Here is an 18,808-nt window from a genome sequence, read left to right as displayed (position 1 = left end):
ATATTGTACAGAATGTTCCCCTCTATCTCCCAGGTTCTGCCTGTCTGCTCACTTTTCAGATAAATTAGCTAAGGGAAGTTTAGTTTATTATTTATTTGAAGGCTTCCCCTCCCCATATCAAAGTTTTTTGTTTTGTTTTGTTTTGTTTGCTTAAGTGGTCACTTGTGTAGTAATTCAAGGAGTTTTTATTTAATATCCATTAAAAAAAAGTTTTTTTTTTCTTTTTGGTCACACTGCGTGGCATATGCGACCTTAGTTGCCCGACCAGGGATCGAACCCATGCACCCTGCAGTGGGAGCGCGGAGTCTTTTTTGGCCACGCCAGGCAACATGTGGGATCTTAGTTCCCCGGTCAGGGATTGAACCCGTGCCCCCTGCATTGGGAGTGTGGAGTCTTAACCACTGGACCATCAGGGAAGTCCTGAAGCACAGAGGCTTAACCACTGAACCACCAGGGAAGCCCCCAATATCCATTTTTAAGTGGTAGTTTGGTAAGTGTGAAAGCACGTCTGAAGTATCCATTATCTACAGGAAACTTAAAACCAATTGCAAAGACAGTAGAGACAAACAGAAGACATATTTTTTCAAGGGAAGAATTTATAAATAGTATTAACATTAAGATAAAACCTCACATTAAAAAAAAGAGATTTATTTATTATTTATTTATTTTATTTATTTTTGGCTGTGTCAGGTCTTAGTTGCAGCATGCAGGATCTTTCGTTATGGCACGTGGGCTCTTCGTTGTGGTGCGCAGGCCTGTCTCTAGTTGTGGCGTGCGGGTTTTTCTCTTCTCTAATTGTGGTGCACAGGCTCCAGAGCGCGTGGGCTCTGTAGTTTGTGGCACACAGGCTCTAGTTGAGGCATGCAAGCTGAGTAGTTGCGGCACGCAGGCTTAGTTGCCCCGCGGCATGTGGGATCTTACTTCCCTGACTACTGATCGAACCTGCGTCCCCTGCATTGTAAGGCGGATTCTTTATCACTGGACCACCAGGGAAGTCCCAAAACCTCACATTTTTAATTCCTGATCTTGTTGGGATTTCTGAGTTTATCTGTGAACTGTGTTCTGCTTTCTATGCAGAATGTATCCTTTTTTTAATTTAATTCTGGCCACACTGCGGCTTGTGGGATCTCAGCTCCCGACCAGGGATTGAACCTGGGCCACAGCAGTGAAAGCACCTAATCCTAACTACTAGGCCACCAGGGAACTCCCGGAATGGATCCATTTTAAAATAAGTAATCTTCAGGAGTTCCCTGGTGGCCTAGTGGTTAGGATTCCAGGCTTTTACTGCCGTGGCCCAGGTTCAACCCCTGGTTGGGGAACTGAGATCCCGCAAGACGTGAGTCATGGCCAAAAAAAACCTGGAGTCCCATTGAATAAACCCTTGCATTAGAAGGAACAAATGATAACAGTAGCCAACCTTTTTATTCCTTTTTAGTACAGGTCAGAGAGAAAGAACATGAAGTTTGCAATTGTACATACTTACATTCTTTCACTTTCACTTTAGTTGGTTTTGAGTGATAGTGAAAGACTTGCCGATGAGGAATAGTTAAGTTTCCATATGGCTATGTACAAATATAAAGTATATGAGTGTATAATGGTTTTCAAGTTTTATTTGTATTTGGCAAGTTTTACAACATTATTTAAACAGCTTTAAGCTGATATGGATTGCTTTAGTGACTGTTGTTTTAAGAATTTAGATGACTTATCATTTGATTATACAAGGTGTATTTGTCTTCCTAAGTTAGGTTTCCTAACCTTCAGACCAGGTCCAACCAAGGGTATCATTTTTCTTAATAATAATAATGTTAATAGTGATGATAATAAAAAAATGAATTCATTGTTTAGTGTATGCTAGCCACTAAATGCATTACATAATCATATAGATATCCCTAGGTACAGAGAGATTATATAACCTACTATAGGTCATAAAATTGGTAACTGATTCAAACCTAGACAGTTCAGCTCCTTGGGTCCATGCACGTCATCACACAGTCTACTGCCTGTCATTAAAAACCACACCATATATATATACGTTTTTTAATAAATTTATTTTATTTTTGGCTGCATTGGGTCTTCGTTGCTGCGTGCGGGCTTTCTCTAGTTGCGGCAAGTGGGGGCTACTCTTCGTTGCGGTGCGCGGGCTTCAGTAGTTGCAGTCATGGGCTCAGTAGTTGTGGCTCGTGGGCTCTAGAACGCAGGCTCAATAGTTGTGGCGCATGGGCTTAGTTGCTCTGTGGCATGTAGGATCTTCCTGGACCAGGGATAGAACCCATGTCCCATGCATTGGCAGGAGGATTCTTAACCACTGCGCCACCAGGGAAGTCTCCACACCATATTTTAATTATCTGTTTCTGTCTGTGCTACTTCTTATTAGAATCTAAGTTCCTTAAGGACTAAGAGCCATGATTCATTCTTTTTCACCTGTGGTTTTCCATGGTATCTGACATATAGTAGGTGTTCAGTAAATACTTATTGAGTGAGCTAAAACAAAATGTAAAGAAATGCAGCAATAAGTCTGTCATATTTTTTGGGCCTGAATTTCTTTTTCTTTTTTTTTTTTTAAATTTATTTATTATTTATTTTTGGCTGCGTTGGGTCTTCATTGCTGCGTGCGGGCTTTCTCTAGTTGTGGTGAGTGGGGGCTACTCTTTGTTGTGGTGCGTGGGCTTCTCATTGCAGTGGCTTCTTTTCTTGCAGAGCACGGGCTCTAGGCACGCGGGCTTCAGTAGTTGTGGCTTGTGGGCTCTAGGGCACAGGCTCAGTAGTTGTGGTGCACAGGCTTAGTTGCTCTGCGGCATGTGAGATCTTCCCAGACCAGGGCTCGAACCCATGTCCCCTGCACTAGCAGGCGGATTCTTAACCACTGCGCCACCAGGGAAGCCCTCCTACATTGTTTTAATTGTAGTTGATTTACAGTGTCCGTTTTAGGTGTACAGCATAGCAATTCAGCATTTTTACAGATTATACTCCATTTCAAGTTATTACAAAATAATGGCTTTATTTCTTTGTGCCATGCAAGGTATCCTTGTTGCTTATCTACTTTATACATGGTAGTTTGTATTTCTTAATTCCATACCCCTATCTGGCCCCTCCCCCCTTCTCTCTGTCCATTGGCAATCACTAGTTCTTTATAACTGTGAGTTTTGTTACATAAATTCATTTGTTTTATTTATTTTTATTTTTAAAATAAATTTATTTATTTTATTTATTTATTTTTTGGCTGCGTTGGGTCTTCGTTGCTGCACGTGGGCTTTCTCTAATTGAGGTGAGTGGGGGCTACTCTTTGTTGTGGCGTGCGGGCTTCTCATTGCAGTGGTTTCTCTTGTTGCAGAGCACTGGATCTAGGCACATGGGCTCAGTAGTTGTGGCACGTGGGCTCTAGTTGTGGCTCGCAGGCTCTAGAGCGCAGGCTCAGTAGTTGTGGCGCACGAGCTTAGTTGCTCCGCGCCACATGGGTTCTTCGCGGACCAGGGCTTGAACCCGTGTGCCCTGCATTGGCAGGTGGATTCTTAACCACTGAGCCACCAGGGAAGCCCTGTTTTATTTTTTAGAATTCCAAGTGTAAGTGATAATGTACAGTATTTGTCTTTCTCTGACTCATCACATATTGCAAATGGAAGGGTTTTATTCTTTTTTATGGCTAAGTTTCTGTTATATATAAATTACATCTTTCATTCATCTGTTGATGGACACTTGGGTTGCTCCCATATCTTGGCTATTGTAAGTAATGCTGCTGTGAACACTGGGGTACATGTATCTTTTCAAATTAGTGTTTTCTTTTTTTTTTTTGATACATAACCCAGGAGTGGAATTGCTGGATCATATGGTAGTTCTATTTTTATTTTTTTAAGGAACCTCCACACTGTTTTCCATAGTGACTGCACCAATTTACATTCCCACCAACAGTGTACAAGGGTTCCCTTGTCTCCACATCTTTGCCAGCATTTATTATTTGTAGACTTTTTGATGATAGCCATTCTGACAGGTGTGAGGTGATATCTCATTGTTGTTTTGATTTGTATTTCTCTAATAACTAGCAATTTGGGGCATCTTTTCATGTGCTTGTTAGCCACCTGTATGTCTTTTTTGGGAAAATGTCTATTCTGGCTTTCTTCCTGTTTTTTGATTGGGTTATTTGTTCTTTTGATATTGAGTTGTATGAGCTGTTTATATATTTTGAATATTAATCCCTTGTTGCTCATGTCATTTGCAAATATTTTCTCCTATTCCAAAGGTTGTGTTTTCATTTTATCGATGGTTTCCTTTGCAGTGCAAAAGCTTTTAAGTTTAATTAGGTCCCATTTGTTTATGTTTGCTTTTATTTCATTTGCTTTGTGAGACAGACACCCCAAAATATTGCTGTGATGTCAAAGAGTGTTCTGCCCATGTTCTTTTCTAGGAGTTTTATGGTTTTAAGTCTTACATTTAAGTCTTTAATCCATTTTGAGTTTATTTTTGTATATGGTTTAAGGAAATATTCTAATCTCATTGTTTTACATGTAGCTGTCCCGTTTTCCTGGCACCACGTACTGAAGAGACTGTCTTTTCTCCATTGTATATTCTTTTTAAAAAATATTTCTTTCTTTCTTTCTTTCCTTCCTTCCTTCCTTTCCTTCTTTCCTTTCCTTCTTTCATTTATTTATTTATGGCTGTGCCAGGTCTTAGTTGCAGCATGTGGGATCTTTTAGTTGCAGCGTGTGGACTTCTTGGTTGCAGCATGCAGGCTTCTTAGTTGTGACATGCATGCAGGATCTTGCTCCCTGACCAAGGATTCTTATGCACTGGACCACCTGGGAAGCCCCCCCATTGTATATCCTTGCCTCCTTTGTCATACATTAATTGACCATAGGTGCCTGGGTTATAAAGTTCATTTTCGAGGGTTATTTTTTGCTGGCTATAAAACTCTAGATTGCAATTATTTTCTTCCAGTACATTGACTCTTTTATTCAAGCTGTCCTCTTTCTTCCATTGTTGATCTTAAGAAGTCAGCTCTCAGGCTGTTATTTCTTTTTTTCTTTTTTTTTCTTTTTTTTTTTTTGAGGTACGTGGGCCTCTCACTGTTGTGGCCTCTCCCGTTGCGGAGCACAGGCTCCGGACGTGCAGGCTCAGCGGCCATGGCTCACGGGCCCAGCCGCTCCGCGGCACGTGGGATCCTCCCAGACCAGGGCACGAACCCGTGTCCCCTGCATCGGCAGGCGGACTCTCAACCACTGCGCTACCAGGGAAGCCCCCCTCCCAGGGGTTTTTTTCTTTTTTTTGCGGTACTCGGGCCTCTCCTGCCGTGGAGCACAGGCTCCAGATGCGCAGGCCCAGCGGCCATGGCTCACGGGCCCAGCCGCTCCGCGGCACATGGGATCTTCCCCCAGGGATTTTTTTTTTTTTTTTTTTTTTTTTTTTTGCGGTACGCGGGCCCCTCACTGCTGTGGCCTTCTCCCATTGCGGAGCACAGGCTCCGGACGTGCAGGCTCAGCGGCCATGGCTCACAGGCCCAGCCACTCTGCGGCATGTGGGATCCTCCCAGACCAGGGCACGAACCCGTGTCCCCTGCATCGGCAGGCGGACTCCCAACCACTGCGCCACCAGGGAAGCCCCCCCCCAGGGATTTTTTATTAATGTATTTTATATGGATGGTATTGATGATCTCTATGATGTAATCACTTAGTCTGTTGCTTTTTAAAGTGATCTATTTGTGCTGCTAATATTTACTAAACCTACTATGTGCCAGAAACCGTTCTAGCATTGGAGGTAGAGTGGTGGACAAAACCAAGAATCAACATTCCAGATACATATATTCAATCTGGAAAGAAAGACAATAACAAATATGTGGTGTAAAGTAGTGATAAGTACTCAAAAATCACAGTAAGAGGATATAGAGTGAAGATTGTTGTTTAAGGTGATAGAACAGATTTCTAAAGAAGTGATTTGAGCAGAGACCTGAATGACATAAAATGTGTAAGTAACTGGATAAAGAATTTTCCATGAAGTTGCAGAAACTCTGAGGTTGGAGAATGCTTGCAGTCTTTGAGGAACAACAGTGAGGCACCAGCAGCAAAATATGAGTTCTAGACATTGCTCCGTATCTTCAATGACATTTTGTTATATGTTTCATGTGTACAACATTATATTTCTACTTCTGTATACCATACAGTGTGCTCACCACCAAAAATTTCATTTCTGTTCATCACTATACAGTTGATCTCCTTTACCCATTTTGCCCTCTCCTGGGCACCCTCCACCCCCAGTAACCACTGCTGTGTTCTCTGTATCTGCATGTTTTTGTTTGATTTAGTTTGTTCCTTTATTTTGCTTTTTTAAAATTAGTTTTGTTTTATATTCCACATATCAGTGATATCATACAGTATTTGTCTTTCTCTAGCTGACTTATTTTACTTAGCATAGTAACTTCAAGGTCCATCCGTGTTGTGGCAGATGGCAAGATTTCATCTTTTTATGGCTGAGTAATATTCCATTGTGTATATATCCCACATCTTTATCCATCTATCTCTTGATGGGTGCTTAGATTGTTTCCATATCTTGGCTATTGTAAATGAGGTTGTGATGAACATAGGGGTGCATATATCTTTTTGAATTAGTGTTTTCATATTCTTTGGATAAATACCCAGAAGTGGGATAGCTGGATCATATGGTAATTCTATCCATTCATTCATTCATTTATTTATTTATGGCTGTGTTGGGTCTTCATTGCTGCACACGGGCTTTCTCTAGTCGTGGTGAGCGGGGGCTGCTCTTTGTTGTGGTGTGTGGGCTTCTCATTGCAGTGGCTTCTCTTGTTGCAGAGCTCAGTAGTTGTGGCACTCGGGCTCAGTAGTTGTGGCGCACAGGCTTAGTTGCTCTGCGGCATGTGGCATCTTCCCGGACCAGGGCTCGAACCCGTGTCCCCTGCATTGGCAGACGGATTCTTAAACCACTGCGCCACCAGGGAAGTCCCGGTAATTCTATTCTTAAATTTTTGAGGAATCTCCATACTGTCTTCCATAGTGGCTACACCAGTTTACGTTCCCACCAACAGTATATGGGAGTTCCCTTCTCCCCAGATCCTTGCCAACTCTTGTTATTTCTTGTCTTTTTGATAATAGCCAGTCTAACAGGCATGAGGGGATATCTCATTGTGGTTTTGATTTGCATTTCCCTAAAAATTAGTGATGTTGAACATCTTTTCATGTGCCTGTTGGCCATTCATATGTCTTCTTTGGAAAAAATGTCTATTTAGCTCCTCTGTCCATTTTAAAATCAGGGTGTTTTTTGTTGTTGGTTGTATGTGTTGTTTATATATTTTGGAGATTAACCCCTTTTCAAATACATCATTTGCAAATATCTTCTCCCATTTGGTAGGTTGTCTTTTTGTTTTATTGACGGTTTCCTTTGCTGTGCAGAAGCCTTTTAGTTTGATGTAATCCCATTTGTTTATTTTTGCTTTTGTTTCCCTTGCCTGAGGAAGCATATCTAGAAAGACATTGTATTGGTAAGACCAATGTCGAAGATTCTGCCCGTGTTTTGGGTTGTCTGTCTTTTTATTGAGTTGTAGAAGTTTTTAATGTATATTCTGGATACAAGTGTTTTGTCATATATACAAAGTAAAATATTTTCTCCTGGTCTGTGGTTTGCCTGTGCATTTTCTTAATAGTGTCTTTTGATAATTACAAGTTAAAAAAAATTTTTTTACATATATATATTCTTTTTCATATTCTTTCCCATTATGATGTATCACAGGATATTGAATATAGTTCCCTGTGCCGTATAGTATGATATTAATGAAATTTGATCTATCAATTTTTTTCTTTTATGGTGAGTGCTTTTTTTGGTCCTCTCCAAGAAATAATTGCCCATCTTAAATAGACTTAGCTTTTCATTCTGAATATTTGGGACTCCGTTAGGGGCTTAGATCTCACTGATTACTCTAGCTGTTGTGTGAAGACAAGATTATAAGGCAGCAAAAGTGGAAACAGACCAGTTAACAGTTTATTGACCGGAGACATATTAATACGTCTTTTGTTAGCTGATACAATTAACATCACCGTGAGACATTGTTAGAACTTAAAATTGATCAAGAGTTCATTATACAACTTATGATTGTCGTTATCATTCACATTTTGCTCCATTAGGTTTTTGTTCCACCCTGTGTATGTTATAAACGCAAGTTTATTACCGTAAAATTTTCAAAAATTATGCACTGCGAAATTTTGAGTGAAAAAGAATATTTCAGTGAATTTTATCCAGATGCTTTCTCTGATTGTCTGAGCGACGTATATACTAGTGTCTCAGAAGATGATAGTTCTTCAGAACATAGTTCTCATTCAGACGAATGTGAATATTAGACCAAAAAAAAGACAAAAAACCTTAGTGATTGATTCTGATATGGAAAGTGAAAATGAAACCCGTGGTGCTGTAGAATGATCCTTTTCTTCAGCAGAAGAGTGGGTTGAAGACAACATTTCACAAAAATTAGAAGACTTTACAGGTGTGTCAGGTGTAACTTTTTTAAAAATAAATTTATTTATTTATTTATTTATTTATATTTTTGGCTGCGTTGGGTCTTTGTTGCTGTGTGCGGGCTTTCTCTGGTTGCAGCGAGCAGGGGCTACTCTTCGTTGCCGTGTGCGGGCTTCTCATTGCAGTGGCTTCTCTTGTTGCGGAGCATGGGCTATAGGCGTGCGGGCTTCAGTAGTTGTGGCACGTGGGCTCAGTAGTTACACGAGCTCTAGAGCACAGGCTCAGTAGTTGTGGCACATGGGCTTAGTTGCTCCGCGGCAAGTGGGACCTTCCCGGGCCAGGGCTCGAACCCGTGTCCCCTGCATTGGCAGGCGGATTCTTAACCACTGCGCCACCAGGAAAGCCCAGGTTTAACTATTGAATGTAATAACCCGCAAAATGTTAGTGAAATAACAATTTTTGGTAACGACTTTTTTGAGTTGGTCACTTCTCAAACAAACTTGTTTCACCAACAGAATGAAAAATCATATAAAAAGTATGATGTGGCTTTAAAATGTTCTGATGTAACCAGTAGTGACATGAAGAAGTTTCTTGGGTTAATAACTTTGTTGGGACAAATAAGAAAGTCACACTGGAAAGAACATTGGTCGACTGATACCTTACTTGAAACACCTATCTTTCCAAAGATTATGACGAGAAGAATGTTCCAACAAATAATGACATTTCTTCACTTTAATGATAACTCAGGAACTCCACTTCCTACAGACAGAATTTCAAAAGTTAAACCTCTTTTGGTTTATTTTCTACCAAAAAATTTTAATAAATTTTAAAAATATTATTTGTTTATCTATTTATTTATTTATTTATCTATCTATTATCTCTCTATTTATGCGGGCTGCGCCGGGTCTTAGTTGCGGCATGCAAACTCTCGGTTGCAGCATGCATGTGGGATTTAGTTCCCCGACCAGGGATCAAACCTGGGCCCCCTGGATTTGGAGCATAGAGTCTTACCCAGTGGACCACCAGGGAAGTCCCTCTACCAAAATTTCAATCAATCTATATAACCAGACAAGCGCTGTCACTTGTGGAGGCAGTGATAAAGTAGAGAAGATGCCTCAGATTCAAAACCTGTAACCCCAGAAAACTTACAAAATATGGAATTTTGGTCAGGATGGTTAGTGAAAGTGAAACTGGATATATATGCAACCTTCAGATTTACATGGATGAAGGAAAGAAACTATAAGAAACAATATTATCGGTCCTACAACGTTATCTTGGTTCGTGGCACCATATTTACCAAGATAGTTATTACAACAGTGTGTCCACATCTGAAATATTGTTGAAAATAAAACCAGAGTTTGTGGGACTATAAGAGAGAATCGTGATCTACCAAACCAATTAAAGGAGAAATCTAAATATCTGCAGAGGGGAGAAATGACATTCTTACGGAAGAGAGAAGTGACTCTTCTTATAAGGAAAGACAAGAGGCTGGTCCACATGATGTCAACTATTCATGACGCATCCGTAGCCTCTCCATAGCATGGATCCATAACATCTACAGGAAGGAAGACAGGAGGACTGGCCATCAGATAACTAAGCCCACTTATATATTAGAGCAGCTGTCCCCAACCTTTTTAGCACCAGGGACTGGTTTTGTGGAAGACGGTTTGTCCACGGATGGCGGGGGGATGGTTTAGGTGGTAATGCGAGCAATGGGGAGCGGCAGATGAAGCTTTGCTCGCTCTCCCGCTGCTCACCTACTGCTGTGCGGCCCAGTTCCTGACAGGCCACGGACCACTAGCGGTCCGTGGCCTGGGGCTTGGGGACCCCTGTATTAGAGTATAATAAATATGTGAAAGGAGTCGGTCACTCTGATCAATATCTGGCAAACTTCAGTATCTTCCAGAAAACTTGAAAATGGTATAAGAAAGTAAGTTTCTGTTTGAGTAATTGAGGTTTATTCAGTGCATTTAAAATTTTACTGTAACCTTAATGCACAGGATAAAATGACTTACAAGCAATTTTTCTTAGCAGTAGCTAGAGAATGGGTAACTGGCCATTCTGGTAAGTGTAGTGGTAGTCCCGAACCTGGTCCTTCTTGTGGCGTTTCGCAAAGATCCACCTTGTCGACTCTCAGGTAAAATAAAAGAATATATGCTAGAGGAAATAATATGCACAGGACTAAACAAAAAAAAATGCTGTCATAAAGCGTAGAGTCTGCTCTTAGGGGAAAGCGCAGTGCAACACGGTATATTTGTAATAGATGTTCTGTTTCCCTGCACAGAGGTGCCTGCTGTACTGCATATCACACTCTAACAAAATATTAGAATGCTTTAGTAAGACATGTACAAAGTTTCAAATAAGTACATTACGTGCAAAAAAAGTTGTTGATATTTACTCAAACTTGGGTGTTTCAATATTCCCTTATGTAACAAATTGCCGGCCACAGTTTCTGCAAAAATCCCCTGGTCAGCAATGTTAAGAGGCTATTGTAGTGGTCGAGGAGAGAAAATATATAATGGTACTCTGGACTGGGCTGTAGTGGTGGAGACATTGAAAAGTCTGGGATTAAGGGTGTTGAATTTGCTTGTTGGATGTATAGTGTAAGAGACAGACAGACATGGAAGGGAGGCAGTTAGGATCATTTTGTATTTTTGACTTGAGCCACTGGATAAGTGGTGGTGCCATATACAGAATATACAAAACTACAATTGACCGAGGTTATTTCAAACTCTAATGTACATTTGCCAAGTAGTATGTTGTCCAATATAAAGTAATTGGAAGAGTATCCCATAATACAATAGACTTTTAAAGAATTCACATATATGGCTACTCCCTTTTTACTAAGAGAATTTTGGCGGAAGTTTTGCTCTTTTTTTGGTACACATGTATAGTTGATATGTACATTTGGAAGCATATTTTGTAGAATGTAACCTAACAATACAGTGGTTGATTATTTCAATTTAAAAACTGCTATTCTTTTGTTTTTCTAGCTTCATTTCTTACCATTTTGAAGTTTTTTTGTGCATCTATAAAAACAAGTTAGCGGGCCTCCCTGGTGGCGCAGTGGTTCAGAGTCCGCCTGCTGATGCAGGGGATACGGGTTCATGCCCCGGTCTGGGAGGATCCCATATGCCACGGAGCGGCTGGGCCCGTGAGCCATGGCCACTGAGCCTGTGCGTCCGGAGCCTGTGCTCCGCAACGGGAGAGGCCACAACAGTGAGAGGCCCGCGTACCGCAAAAAAAAAAAAAAACCAAAAAAAAAAAACAAGTTAGCTTTAGTAAACTTTTATGGAGATGGTCTTTGATCATAGTACCTCAGAGGTATCATAATGCTACTTCATATATTAGTTAGAAAGGTACATTCTTTTTTTTTTTTTTTTTTTTATTAGTTTCTGCTTTATAACAAAGTGAATCAGTCATACATATACATCTGTTCCCACATCCCCTCCCTCATGCATCTCCCTCCCTCCCACCCTCCCCATCCCACCCCTCCAGGCGGTCACAAAGCACCGAGCTGATCTCCCTGTGCTCTGCGGCTGCTTCCCACTATCTATCTACCTTACATTTGGTAGTGTATATATGTCCATGCCTCTCTTTCCCTTTGTCACAGCTTACCCTTCCCCTTCCCCATATCCTCAAGTCCATTCTCAAGTAGGTCTGTGTCTTTATTCCCGTTTTACCCCTAGGTTCTTCATGACATTTTTTTTTTTTTAATTCCATATATATGTGTTAGCATACGGTATTTGTCTTTCTCTTTCTGACTTACTTCACTCTGTATGACAGACTCTAGGTCTATCCACCTCATTACAAATAGCTCAGTTTCGTTTCTTTTTATGGCTGAGTAATATTCCATTGTATATATGTGCCACATCTTCTTTATCCATTCATCCGATGATGGACACTTAGGTTGTTTCCAGCTCCGGGCTATTGTGAATAGAGCTGCAATGAACATTTTGGTACATGTCTCTTTTTGAATTATGGTTTTCTCAGGGTATATGCCTAGTAGTGGGATTGCTGGGTCATATGGTAGTTCTATTTTTAGTTTTTTAAGGAACCTCCATACTGTTCTCCATAGTGGCTGTACCAATTCACATTCCCACCAGCAGTGCAAGAGTGTTCCCTTTTCTCCACACCCTCTCCAGCATTTATTGTTTCTAGATTTCTTGATGATGGCCATTCTGACTGGTGTGAGATGATATCTCATTGTAGTTTTGATTTGCATTTCTCTAATGATTAATGATGTTGAGCATTCAGAAAGGTACATTCTTAAGCCTTGAAGTGCTTCTTAGCTTCCCTATAGGCAAAGTAAAATTCTATTCTTGGGGATCAAGTTAGAGCAAATCTCAGATTTTTGCCAGCAAAAGTCATTGTTTCAGTAGAGATTTCATTAATATTGTATATATATACACCAAGTCTTGAGTTTCTGTTCAAATTTAGGAGCTAGCTTATGATAGCAGAAAGAATTTTGGCAACAGGAATAGGAAGGGAACTGAGTTCTAGTCCAGCTCTGTGACCTTAGGTGAATCATTAACTTTATATGCCTCATTTTCTTCATCTGTAAAATGAGGAATAATTGATTAAATTTCTTTTAAAAACTGAAGTTATAGTTTCTTACTGGTTTTGTAAAGATTTTGGCTTTATAAAGACATGTTTGAACCATCGTATTAGAAACATTGGAGGGATTTCCCTTGTGGTCCAGTGGGTAAGACTCCATGCTCTCAGTGCAGGGGGCCGGGGTTCAATCCCTGGTCAGGGAACTAGATCCCGCATGCATGCCACAACTAAGAGTCTGCATGCTGCAACTAAAAGTTTGCATGCTGCAACTAAGAAGTCCACATGCCACAACTAAGAATTCTGCATGCGGCAACTAAGTTCCCGCACGCCTTAACTAAAAGATCCTGCATGCCACAACTAAGACCCAGCGCAACCTAAATAAATAAATAAATATTTTTTTAAAAAAAGAAACATTGGAAATTTAATCTTTGGCTGACTCATTTGGAAAAAAAAAAGTGAATTGTGGGCATCTTGCCTGGTTCATAGAATGTTATTAAATTTGAATCACTGTTACCCATATCAAACTTAAGCCTGTGACTGGTAAGGCTACCTCTCTTTTAATAATAGCTTATTGAGATATAATTCACACACCATACAGTTCACTTCAGTGGTTTTTAGTATATTCACAGAGTTGTGCAACCATCGTCAGAATCAATTAGAGCATTTTCTCCCCCCTCCCTTTTTTTTTTTGCGGTACGCAGGCCTCTCACTGTTGTGTTGTGGCCTCTCCCATTGCGGAGCACAGGCTCCGGACGCGCAGGCTCAGCGGCCATGGCTCACGGGCCCAGCCGCTTCACGGCATGTGGGATCTTCCCGGACTGGGGCACGAACCCACGTCCCCTGCATCGGCAGGCGGACTCTCAACCACTGTGCCACCAGGGAAGCCCTTCTTCCCCCTTTTTTAAAAAAAAATTATTTATTTATTTATTTGGTTGCGTTGGGTCTTAATTGCAGCATGTGGGCTCTTCGTTGCAGCATGCAGGCTTCTCTCTAGTTGCTGCACGGGGGCTTCTCTCTAACTGTGGTGTGCAGGCTCCAGAGCGTGTGCGCTCTGTAGTTGTGGCACTTGGGCTTTGTATTTTGCGGCATGCAGGCTCTCTAGTTGAGGTGCACTGGCTCAGCGGTTGCAGTGCATGGGCTTAGTTGCCCCATGGCATGTGGGATCTTAGTTCCCGACCAGGGATCGAACCTGCGTCCCTGCATTGGAAGGCGGATTCTCAACCACTGGACCACCAGGGTAGTCCCTTACAACATTTTCATCATCCCAAAAATACCCATGAGCAGTCATTTCCCATTTCTGCATGACCTTCCAGCCCTAGGCAACGGCTAGTCTACTTTCTGTCTCTATGGATTTGCCTATTCTGGACATTTCATATAAACATGTGGCCTTTTGTGTCTGGTTTCTTTCACTCAGCATAATATTTTCAAGGCATATCCATTTTGTAGCATATATCAGCACTTCGTTTCTTTTTGTTGTAGCATAATATTCCATTGTATATCACATTTTATCTGTTCATCAGTTGTTGGACATTTGGGTTGTTCCTACTTTTTGGCTACTGAGATCATTTGTGTATAAATTTTTGTATGGACATATGTATTCATTTCCCTTAGATATATATCTAAGAGTGGGATTTCTGGGTTATATGGTAACTCTGTATTTACTCTTTTGAGGAACTGCCAGACTGTTTCCCATAGCATTTGTTTTTGTTTGTTTGTTTTTTTGGCTGCGCTGGGTCTTTGTCGCTGCGCATGGGCTTTCTCTAGTTGCAGCGAGTTGGGGCTACTCTTTGTTGCAGTGCGCAGACTTCTCCTTGCGGTGGCTTCTCTTGTTGTGGAGCACCACGGGCTCTAGGCCTGTGGGCTCCGTAGTTGTGGCTCACGGGCTTAGTTGCTCTGTGGCATGTGGGATCTTCCCGGACCAGGGATCAAACCCGTGTCCCCTGCATTGACAGGTGGATTCTTAACTACTGCGCCACCAGGGTAGTCCCTCCCATAGCATTTGGAAACATTTTTACATTCCTATCAGCAATGTATGAGGGTTCCAAATTCTCTACATCCTCCCTTAAACCTTATTATTGTCTATCTTTTTGGTTATAGTCATCCTAGTGGGTGTTACATGGTATCTCATTGTGGTTTTGATTTGCATTTCCCTGATGGTTAAAGATGTTGAACATCTTTTCAAGTGCTTACTAAGGCTACCTCTTTGGGCAGTTTTTCTTTTGGAATGGGGATATGGTGTGGTTGGGAGTTGATCTACTTAGCTCTTTTCCTAAAGTGTCAACTAAGCATTCTGAAGTATCGGTTAAATAAGCAGACTCTTCTCACTCCTGGTAGGGAATAAATCAAAGTCTTAATTTAATCCACACACCTGTTTTCACCTTCTTTATTTCTGTAAAATGTAACAACAAAGAATTTCACTGGAAATATGATTTATATCTTGTTGGAATTGTTACCTATGTTTGGGTGGGGGACAGAACTTTCACTGATGTATCTTTAACACCAAAATCTTAGCAATCTGCTCAGTATTTCAAATGTTCATGAGTAAGACTGCAGCATATAAAGCAGTATCATAGTCACACAAAGATGAGAATGAAGCGTGTCTGGGAATCTGGTAGAAAACCTTGTCATATTTATAGCAGCCCTATTTCCCTTATATCATAAAAGTTTTGTGAATTAATATAGGATGTGTAATTGTATCTAAGGAGCATATTTAACTTAGGTTACATAGCCTAAAATAGGTTACTTTGAAATGATACTCTTGTTAATAGGAACTTAATTTATTAAATTAAGAATATTTAGTTTTAGTAGAGATTTTGCTCTTGAAAATGTTAATTGCTGCCGTCTGGATTTGGTCTTATCAGTCCAGTCAGATTTGTGAAGTAATTTTTTTTTCCATTCCAGAAATACATGCTACAGGATTTAACTATCAGAATGAAGATGAAAAAGTCACCTTGTCTTTTCCTAGTACCCTCCAACCAGGTAGGAGAAATGGCTTTTGTAAAATCCTATTATGAATAGTGACACCTTCTTCCAGAAAACTTTATCGTATGCCCCCCCCTTTTTTTTTAACTCATTGTTTTAAGGAGATTAAGTATTAAGACAGAGCTTTAGACAGAGTCAGGTGCACTTCAACTTTTGGGCCACCAGAAAAAATAAAAAACATAGAACACAATGCATTGTTTTCACCTTTTCAGTTTTTAAAAAATATATCTACCTAGCTCCATCTTCTACTAATTGAATCCAAATCTCTGAGATGAATGTCCCACAGATGATTCTGAGATACAACCAGAGATTAGAGAGCTATTATGCTAGTGAGGGCATGGATGGAAAGATTCGTTGGTATGTTACTATATGTGCTATATAAAAGCACAAAGAAACTAGATGTTCTGAGCTTAATATAATGGAAGAAATTATATACAAATCAATTGGTAAAGCACTAAGACTTCGATTAGTGAGCAAATGAAAAGCCACAGATAATTTGTATGAAAGAAAATGCAAATAAATAATAAACACGTGAAAAGATATTTGCCCTCCTAGTAATGAGAAATATTAAAACAACAGCTACTGATATATCAGTTTTTGCCTGTCATATAAGCTGAAGTAAAAAAACGATTCTCAATGATGTGACTGCCTCATAGTACTGGTAAGAATGTAAATCCATGTAATTTATTTGGAAAGCGGTCTGGCAGTATGTATTAAGAGCCTAAACATGTTCATGTCTTTGACCCAGCCATTCTGGTAATAGGAATATATTCTAAAGAAAAGTCATAAATACAGGAGATACTTTATGCCTAGAAATGTCTATTGAGACGTTACCTAAGGTAGTAAAAAATTAGAATTAATACATTTATCCAACACTAAGGGAATAATTAAGCTAATTATCACATACATGTATGGTGGAATATATATAGCAATTAAAAGTGAGGCTTGTGAATTCTTAACACTGTAAAGTACTTATTATAATGTAAAATTGAAAAGCAGAATACAAAATTACATATACAAGGTGATGAATCAGATCTCTAAAATGGTACAAATGAAATTATATGTCTGGTTGATGACATAATTGACGATTTTTATTCTTATTCATACCTTTCTCTGGTTTCCATAATTTTTATATTGAGAATATATTCTCTTAATATAAAAGTATTTTAAGAAAATTTTTAAATTGGAGAGATTTTGTCTTTTATTTTGATACTCTTAAAGACCTTTCATTTTGTCTTTTTCTAACTAAGATTATTTTTGTGTGAAATTATTATAAAAACAAATGCTTGCCATGAACATGTATTAAAAGATACTGAAGAATATAACCTGAAAATTGAGATTCCCTCTCTCTGACCCCTTCTATTTCCATTGTCTACTAATCCTTCCAGAAATATTCTATTTCTTTCTAGAAATATTCCATAAGTGTATATGTACATTTTAACCCACAGATGGGATCACAAATGTCAGTGGCTTGCAACAAATATTTCTTGTTTACACATGGCCCTGAGGACTGCTGATCATCTGCAGCCATATTGCCAACTTTACTGAGCACCACTAAGCTCACAAGTCTGCTCATTCCAGGCTCTGTAGTGAGTAGCTACTGTCTGCAGCATGCTGTTCTCTCACATGGCAGAAGGCAGAAGCTCAGGGATGGGGACAGAGCCAAACCACAAAGACACATTTAAAGCTTCTGTGTGGCTGGTGATGTCCATTCACATTTCATTGGCCAAAGCAAATAGCACGGCCAAGCCCAAAGTCACAACAATTACCAGACTTTTGATAAAACTCCTAATATGAAACATAAAGCAAAAAGCAAAACAATAAGTATAATAGAAATGTAGGAACTTGGAAGAAGCAAAGACAAATGAAAAGAAAGCCTCAAAAAACCCAAACAGATTAATATCCTTAGAAGTATTATTAATATTACATTCATTAAATAAGGACAGTATGGAATAGAGTAAGAAAACTTTTGGAACTTATAATACATTAGAAGTAAAAAACCAAAATAAGTTGTAGAAGATGAAATAGAGGCATCTTCCAATTAGGAAAATTGGAGGACCAATCTAGCAGGACTGGACATCCATCTAGTGAAAAAGAGGACAGAGAAGATGGTAAGGGGAAATGATGAAAGACACAAAACATGAACATTTCTCTGAACAGATGGGGCAGGAGCCTGAGGTTTGAAAAAAATACACTACTGAGAGGGATTGACTCAAATGTAAAAAGTCCCACATCAAAGGAAATTTTAGAACTTTCAGGGGTGAAGTGAGACTCTCAAAGAGTTTCTGCCCGAGGCGAGGGACTTGGGAGGAAGGAAGGAAGACTGACAGATTACCTTCAAAGTTCAGGAATCAGAATAGCAGTAGATTTACCATCGGCAACAGTGGACACTAGACTCTAGTATGGCCGTTCCTTCAAAATTCTGAGTGAATCTGATTTTCAATCTAGAATTCTGTGCTTAACCCAACTGTGAAGTTAAAGAGAATAAGATATTTTCAGATTTGGAAGGTTACAGAAAATTTAATTATTTGTAAAAGATGTAGGAGTGGAGATGTAGTTTAGCTACACTTCACTTTTTACTGTTTTTTTTTAATGTTATTCATTTTTATTATTTATTTTATTTTTGGCTGCGTTGGGTCTTTGTTGCTGCACGCGGGCTTTCTCTAGTTGCGGCGAGCGAGGGCTACTCTTTTTTTTTTTTTTTTTGCGAGGGCTACTCTTTGTTGCTGTGCGCGGGCTTCTCATTGCGGTGGCTTCTCTTGTTGCAGAGCACGGGCTCTAGATGTGTGGGCTTCAGTAGTTGTGGCTCGTGGGCTCT

The 18,808-nt window shown here is 39.9% G+C and overlaps 1 protein-coding gene across 1 annotated transcript in view; it reads left to right on the top strand.

The window, feature by feature from the left end:
• Positions 1–18,808, top strand: part of NPEPPS (aminopeptidase puromycin sensitive) — an 87,182-nt gene that overhangs the window by 29,084 nt on the left and 39,290 nt on the right. Inside the window, exon 3 of the mRNA XM_079726131.1 lies at positions 15,910–15,987. Within this exon, the coding sequence (XP_079582257.1) occupies positions 15,910–15,987 (78 nt within the window). The remainder of the gene's footprint in view (positions 1–15,909; positions 15,988–18,808) is intronic.

This window comes from Hyperoodon ampullatus (genome assembly GCF_949752795.1).
Source record: "Hyperoodon ampullatus genome assembly, chromosome: 19".
In the NCBI taxonomy this organism is placed as follows: domain Eukaryota; kingdom Metazoa; phylum Chordata; class Mammalia; order Artiodactyla; family Ziphiidae; genus Hyperoodon; species Hyperoodon ampullatus.
Note: the sequence above shows the minus strand (reverse complement) of the source record. Positions and strands in the feature narration are given on the sequence as shown.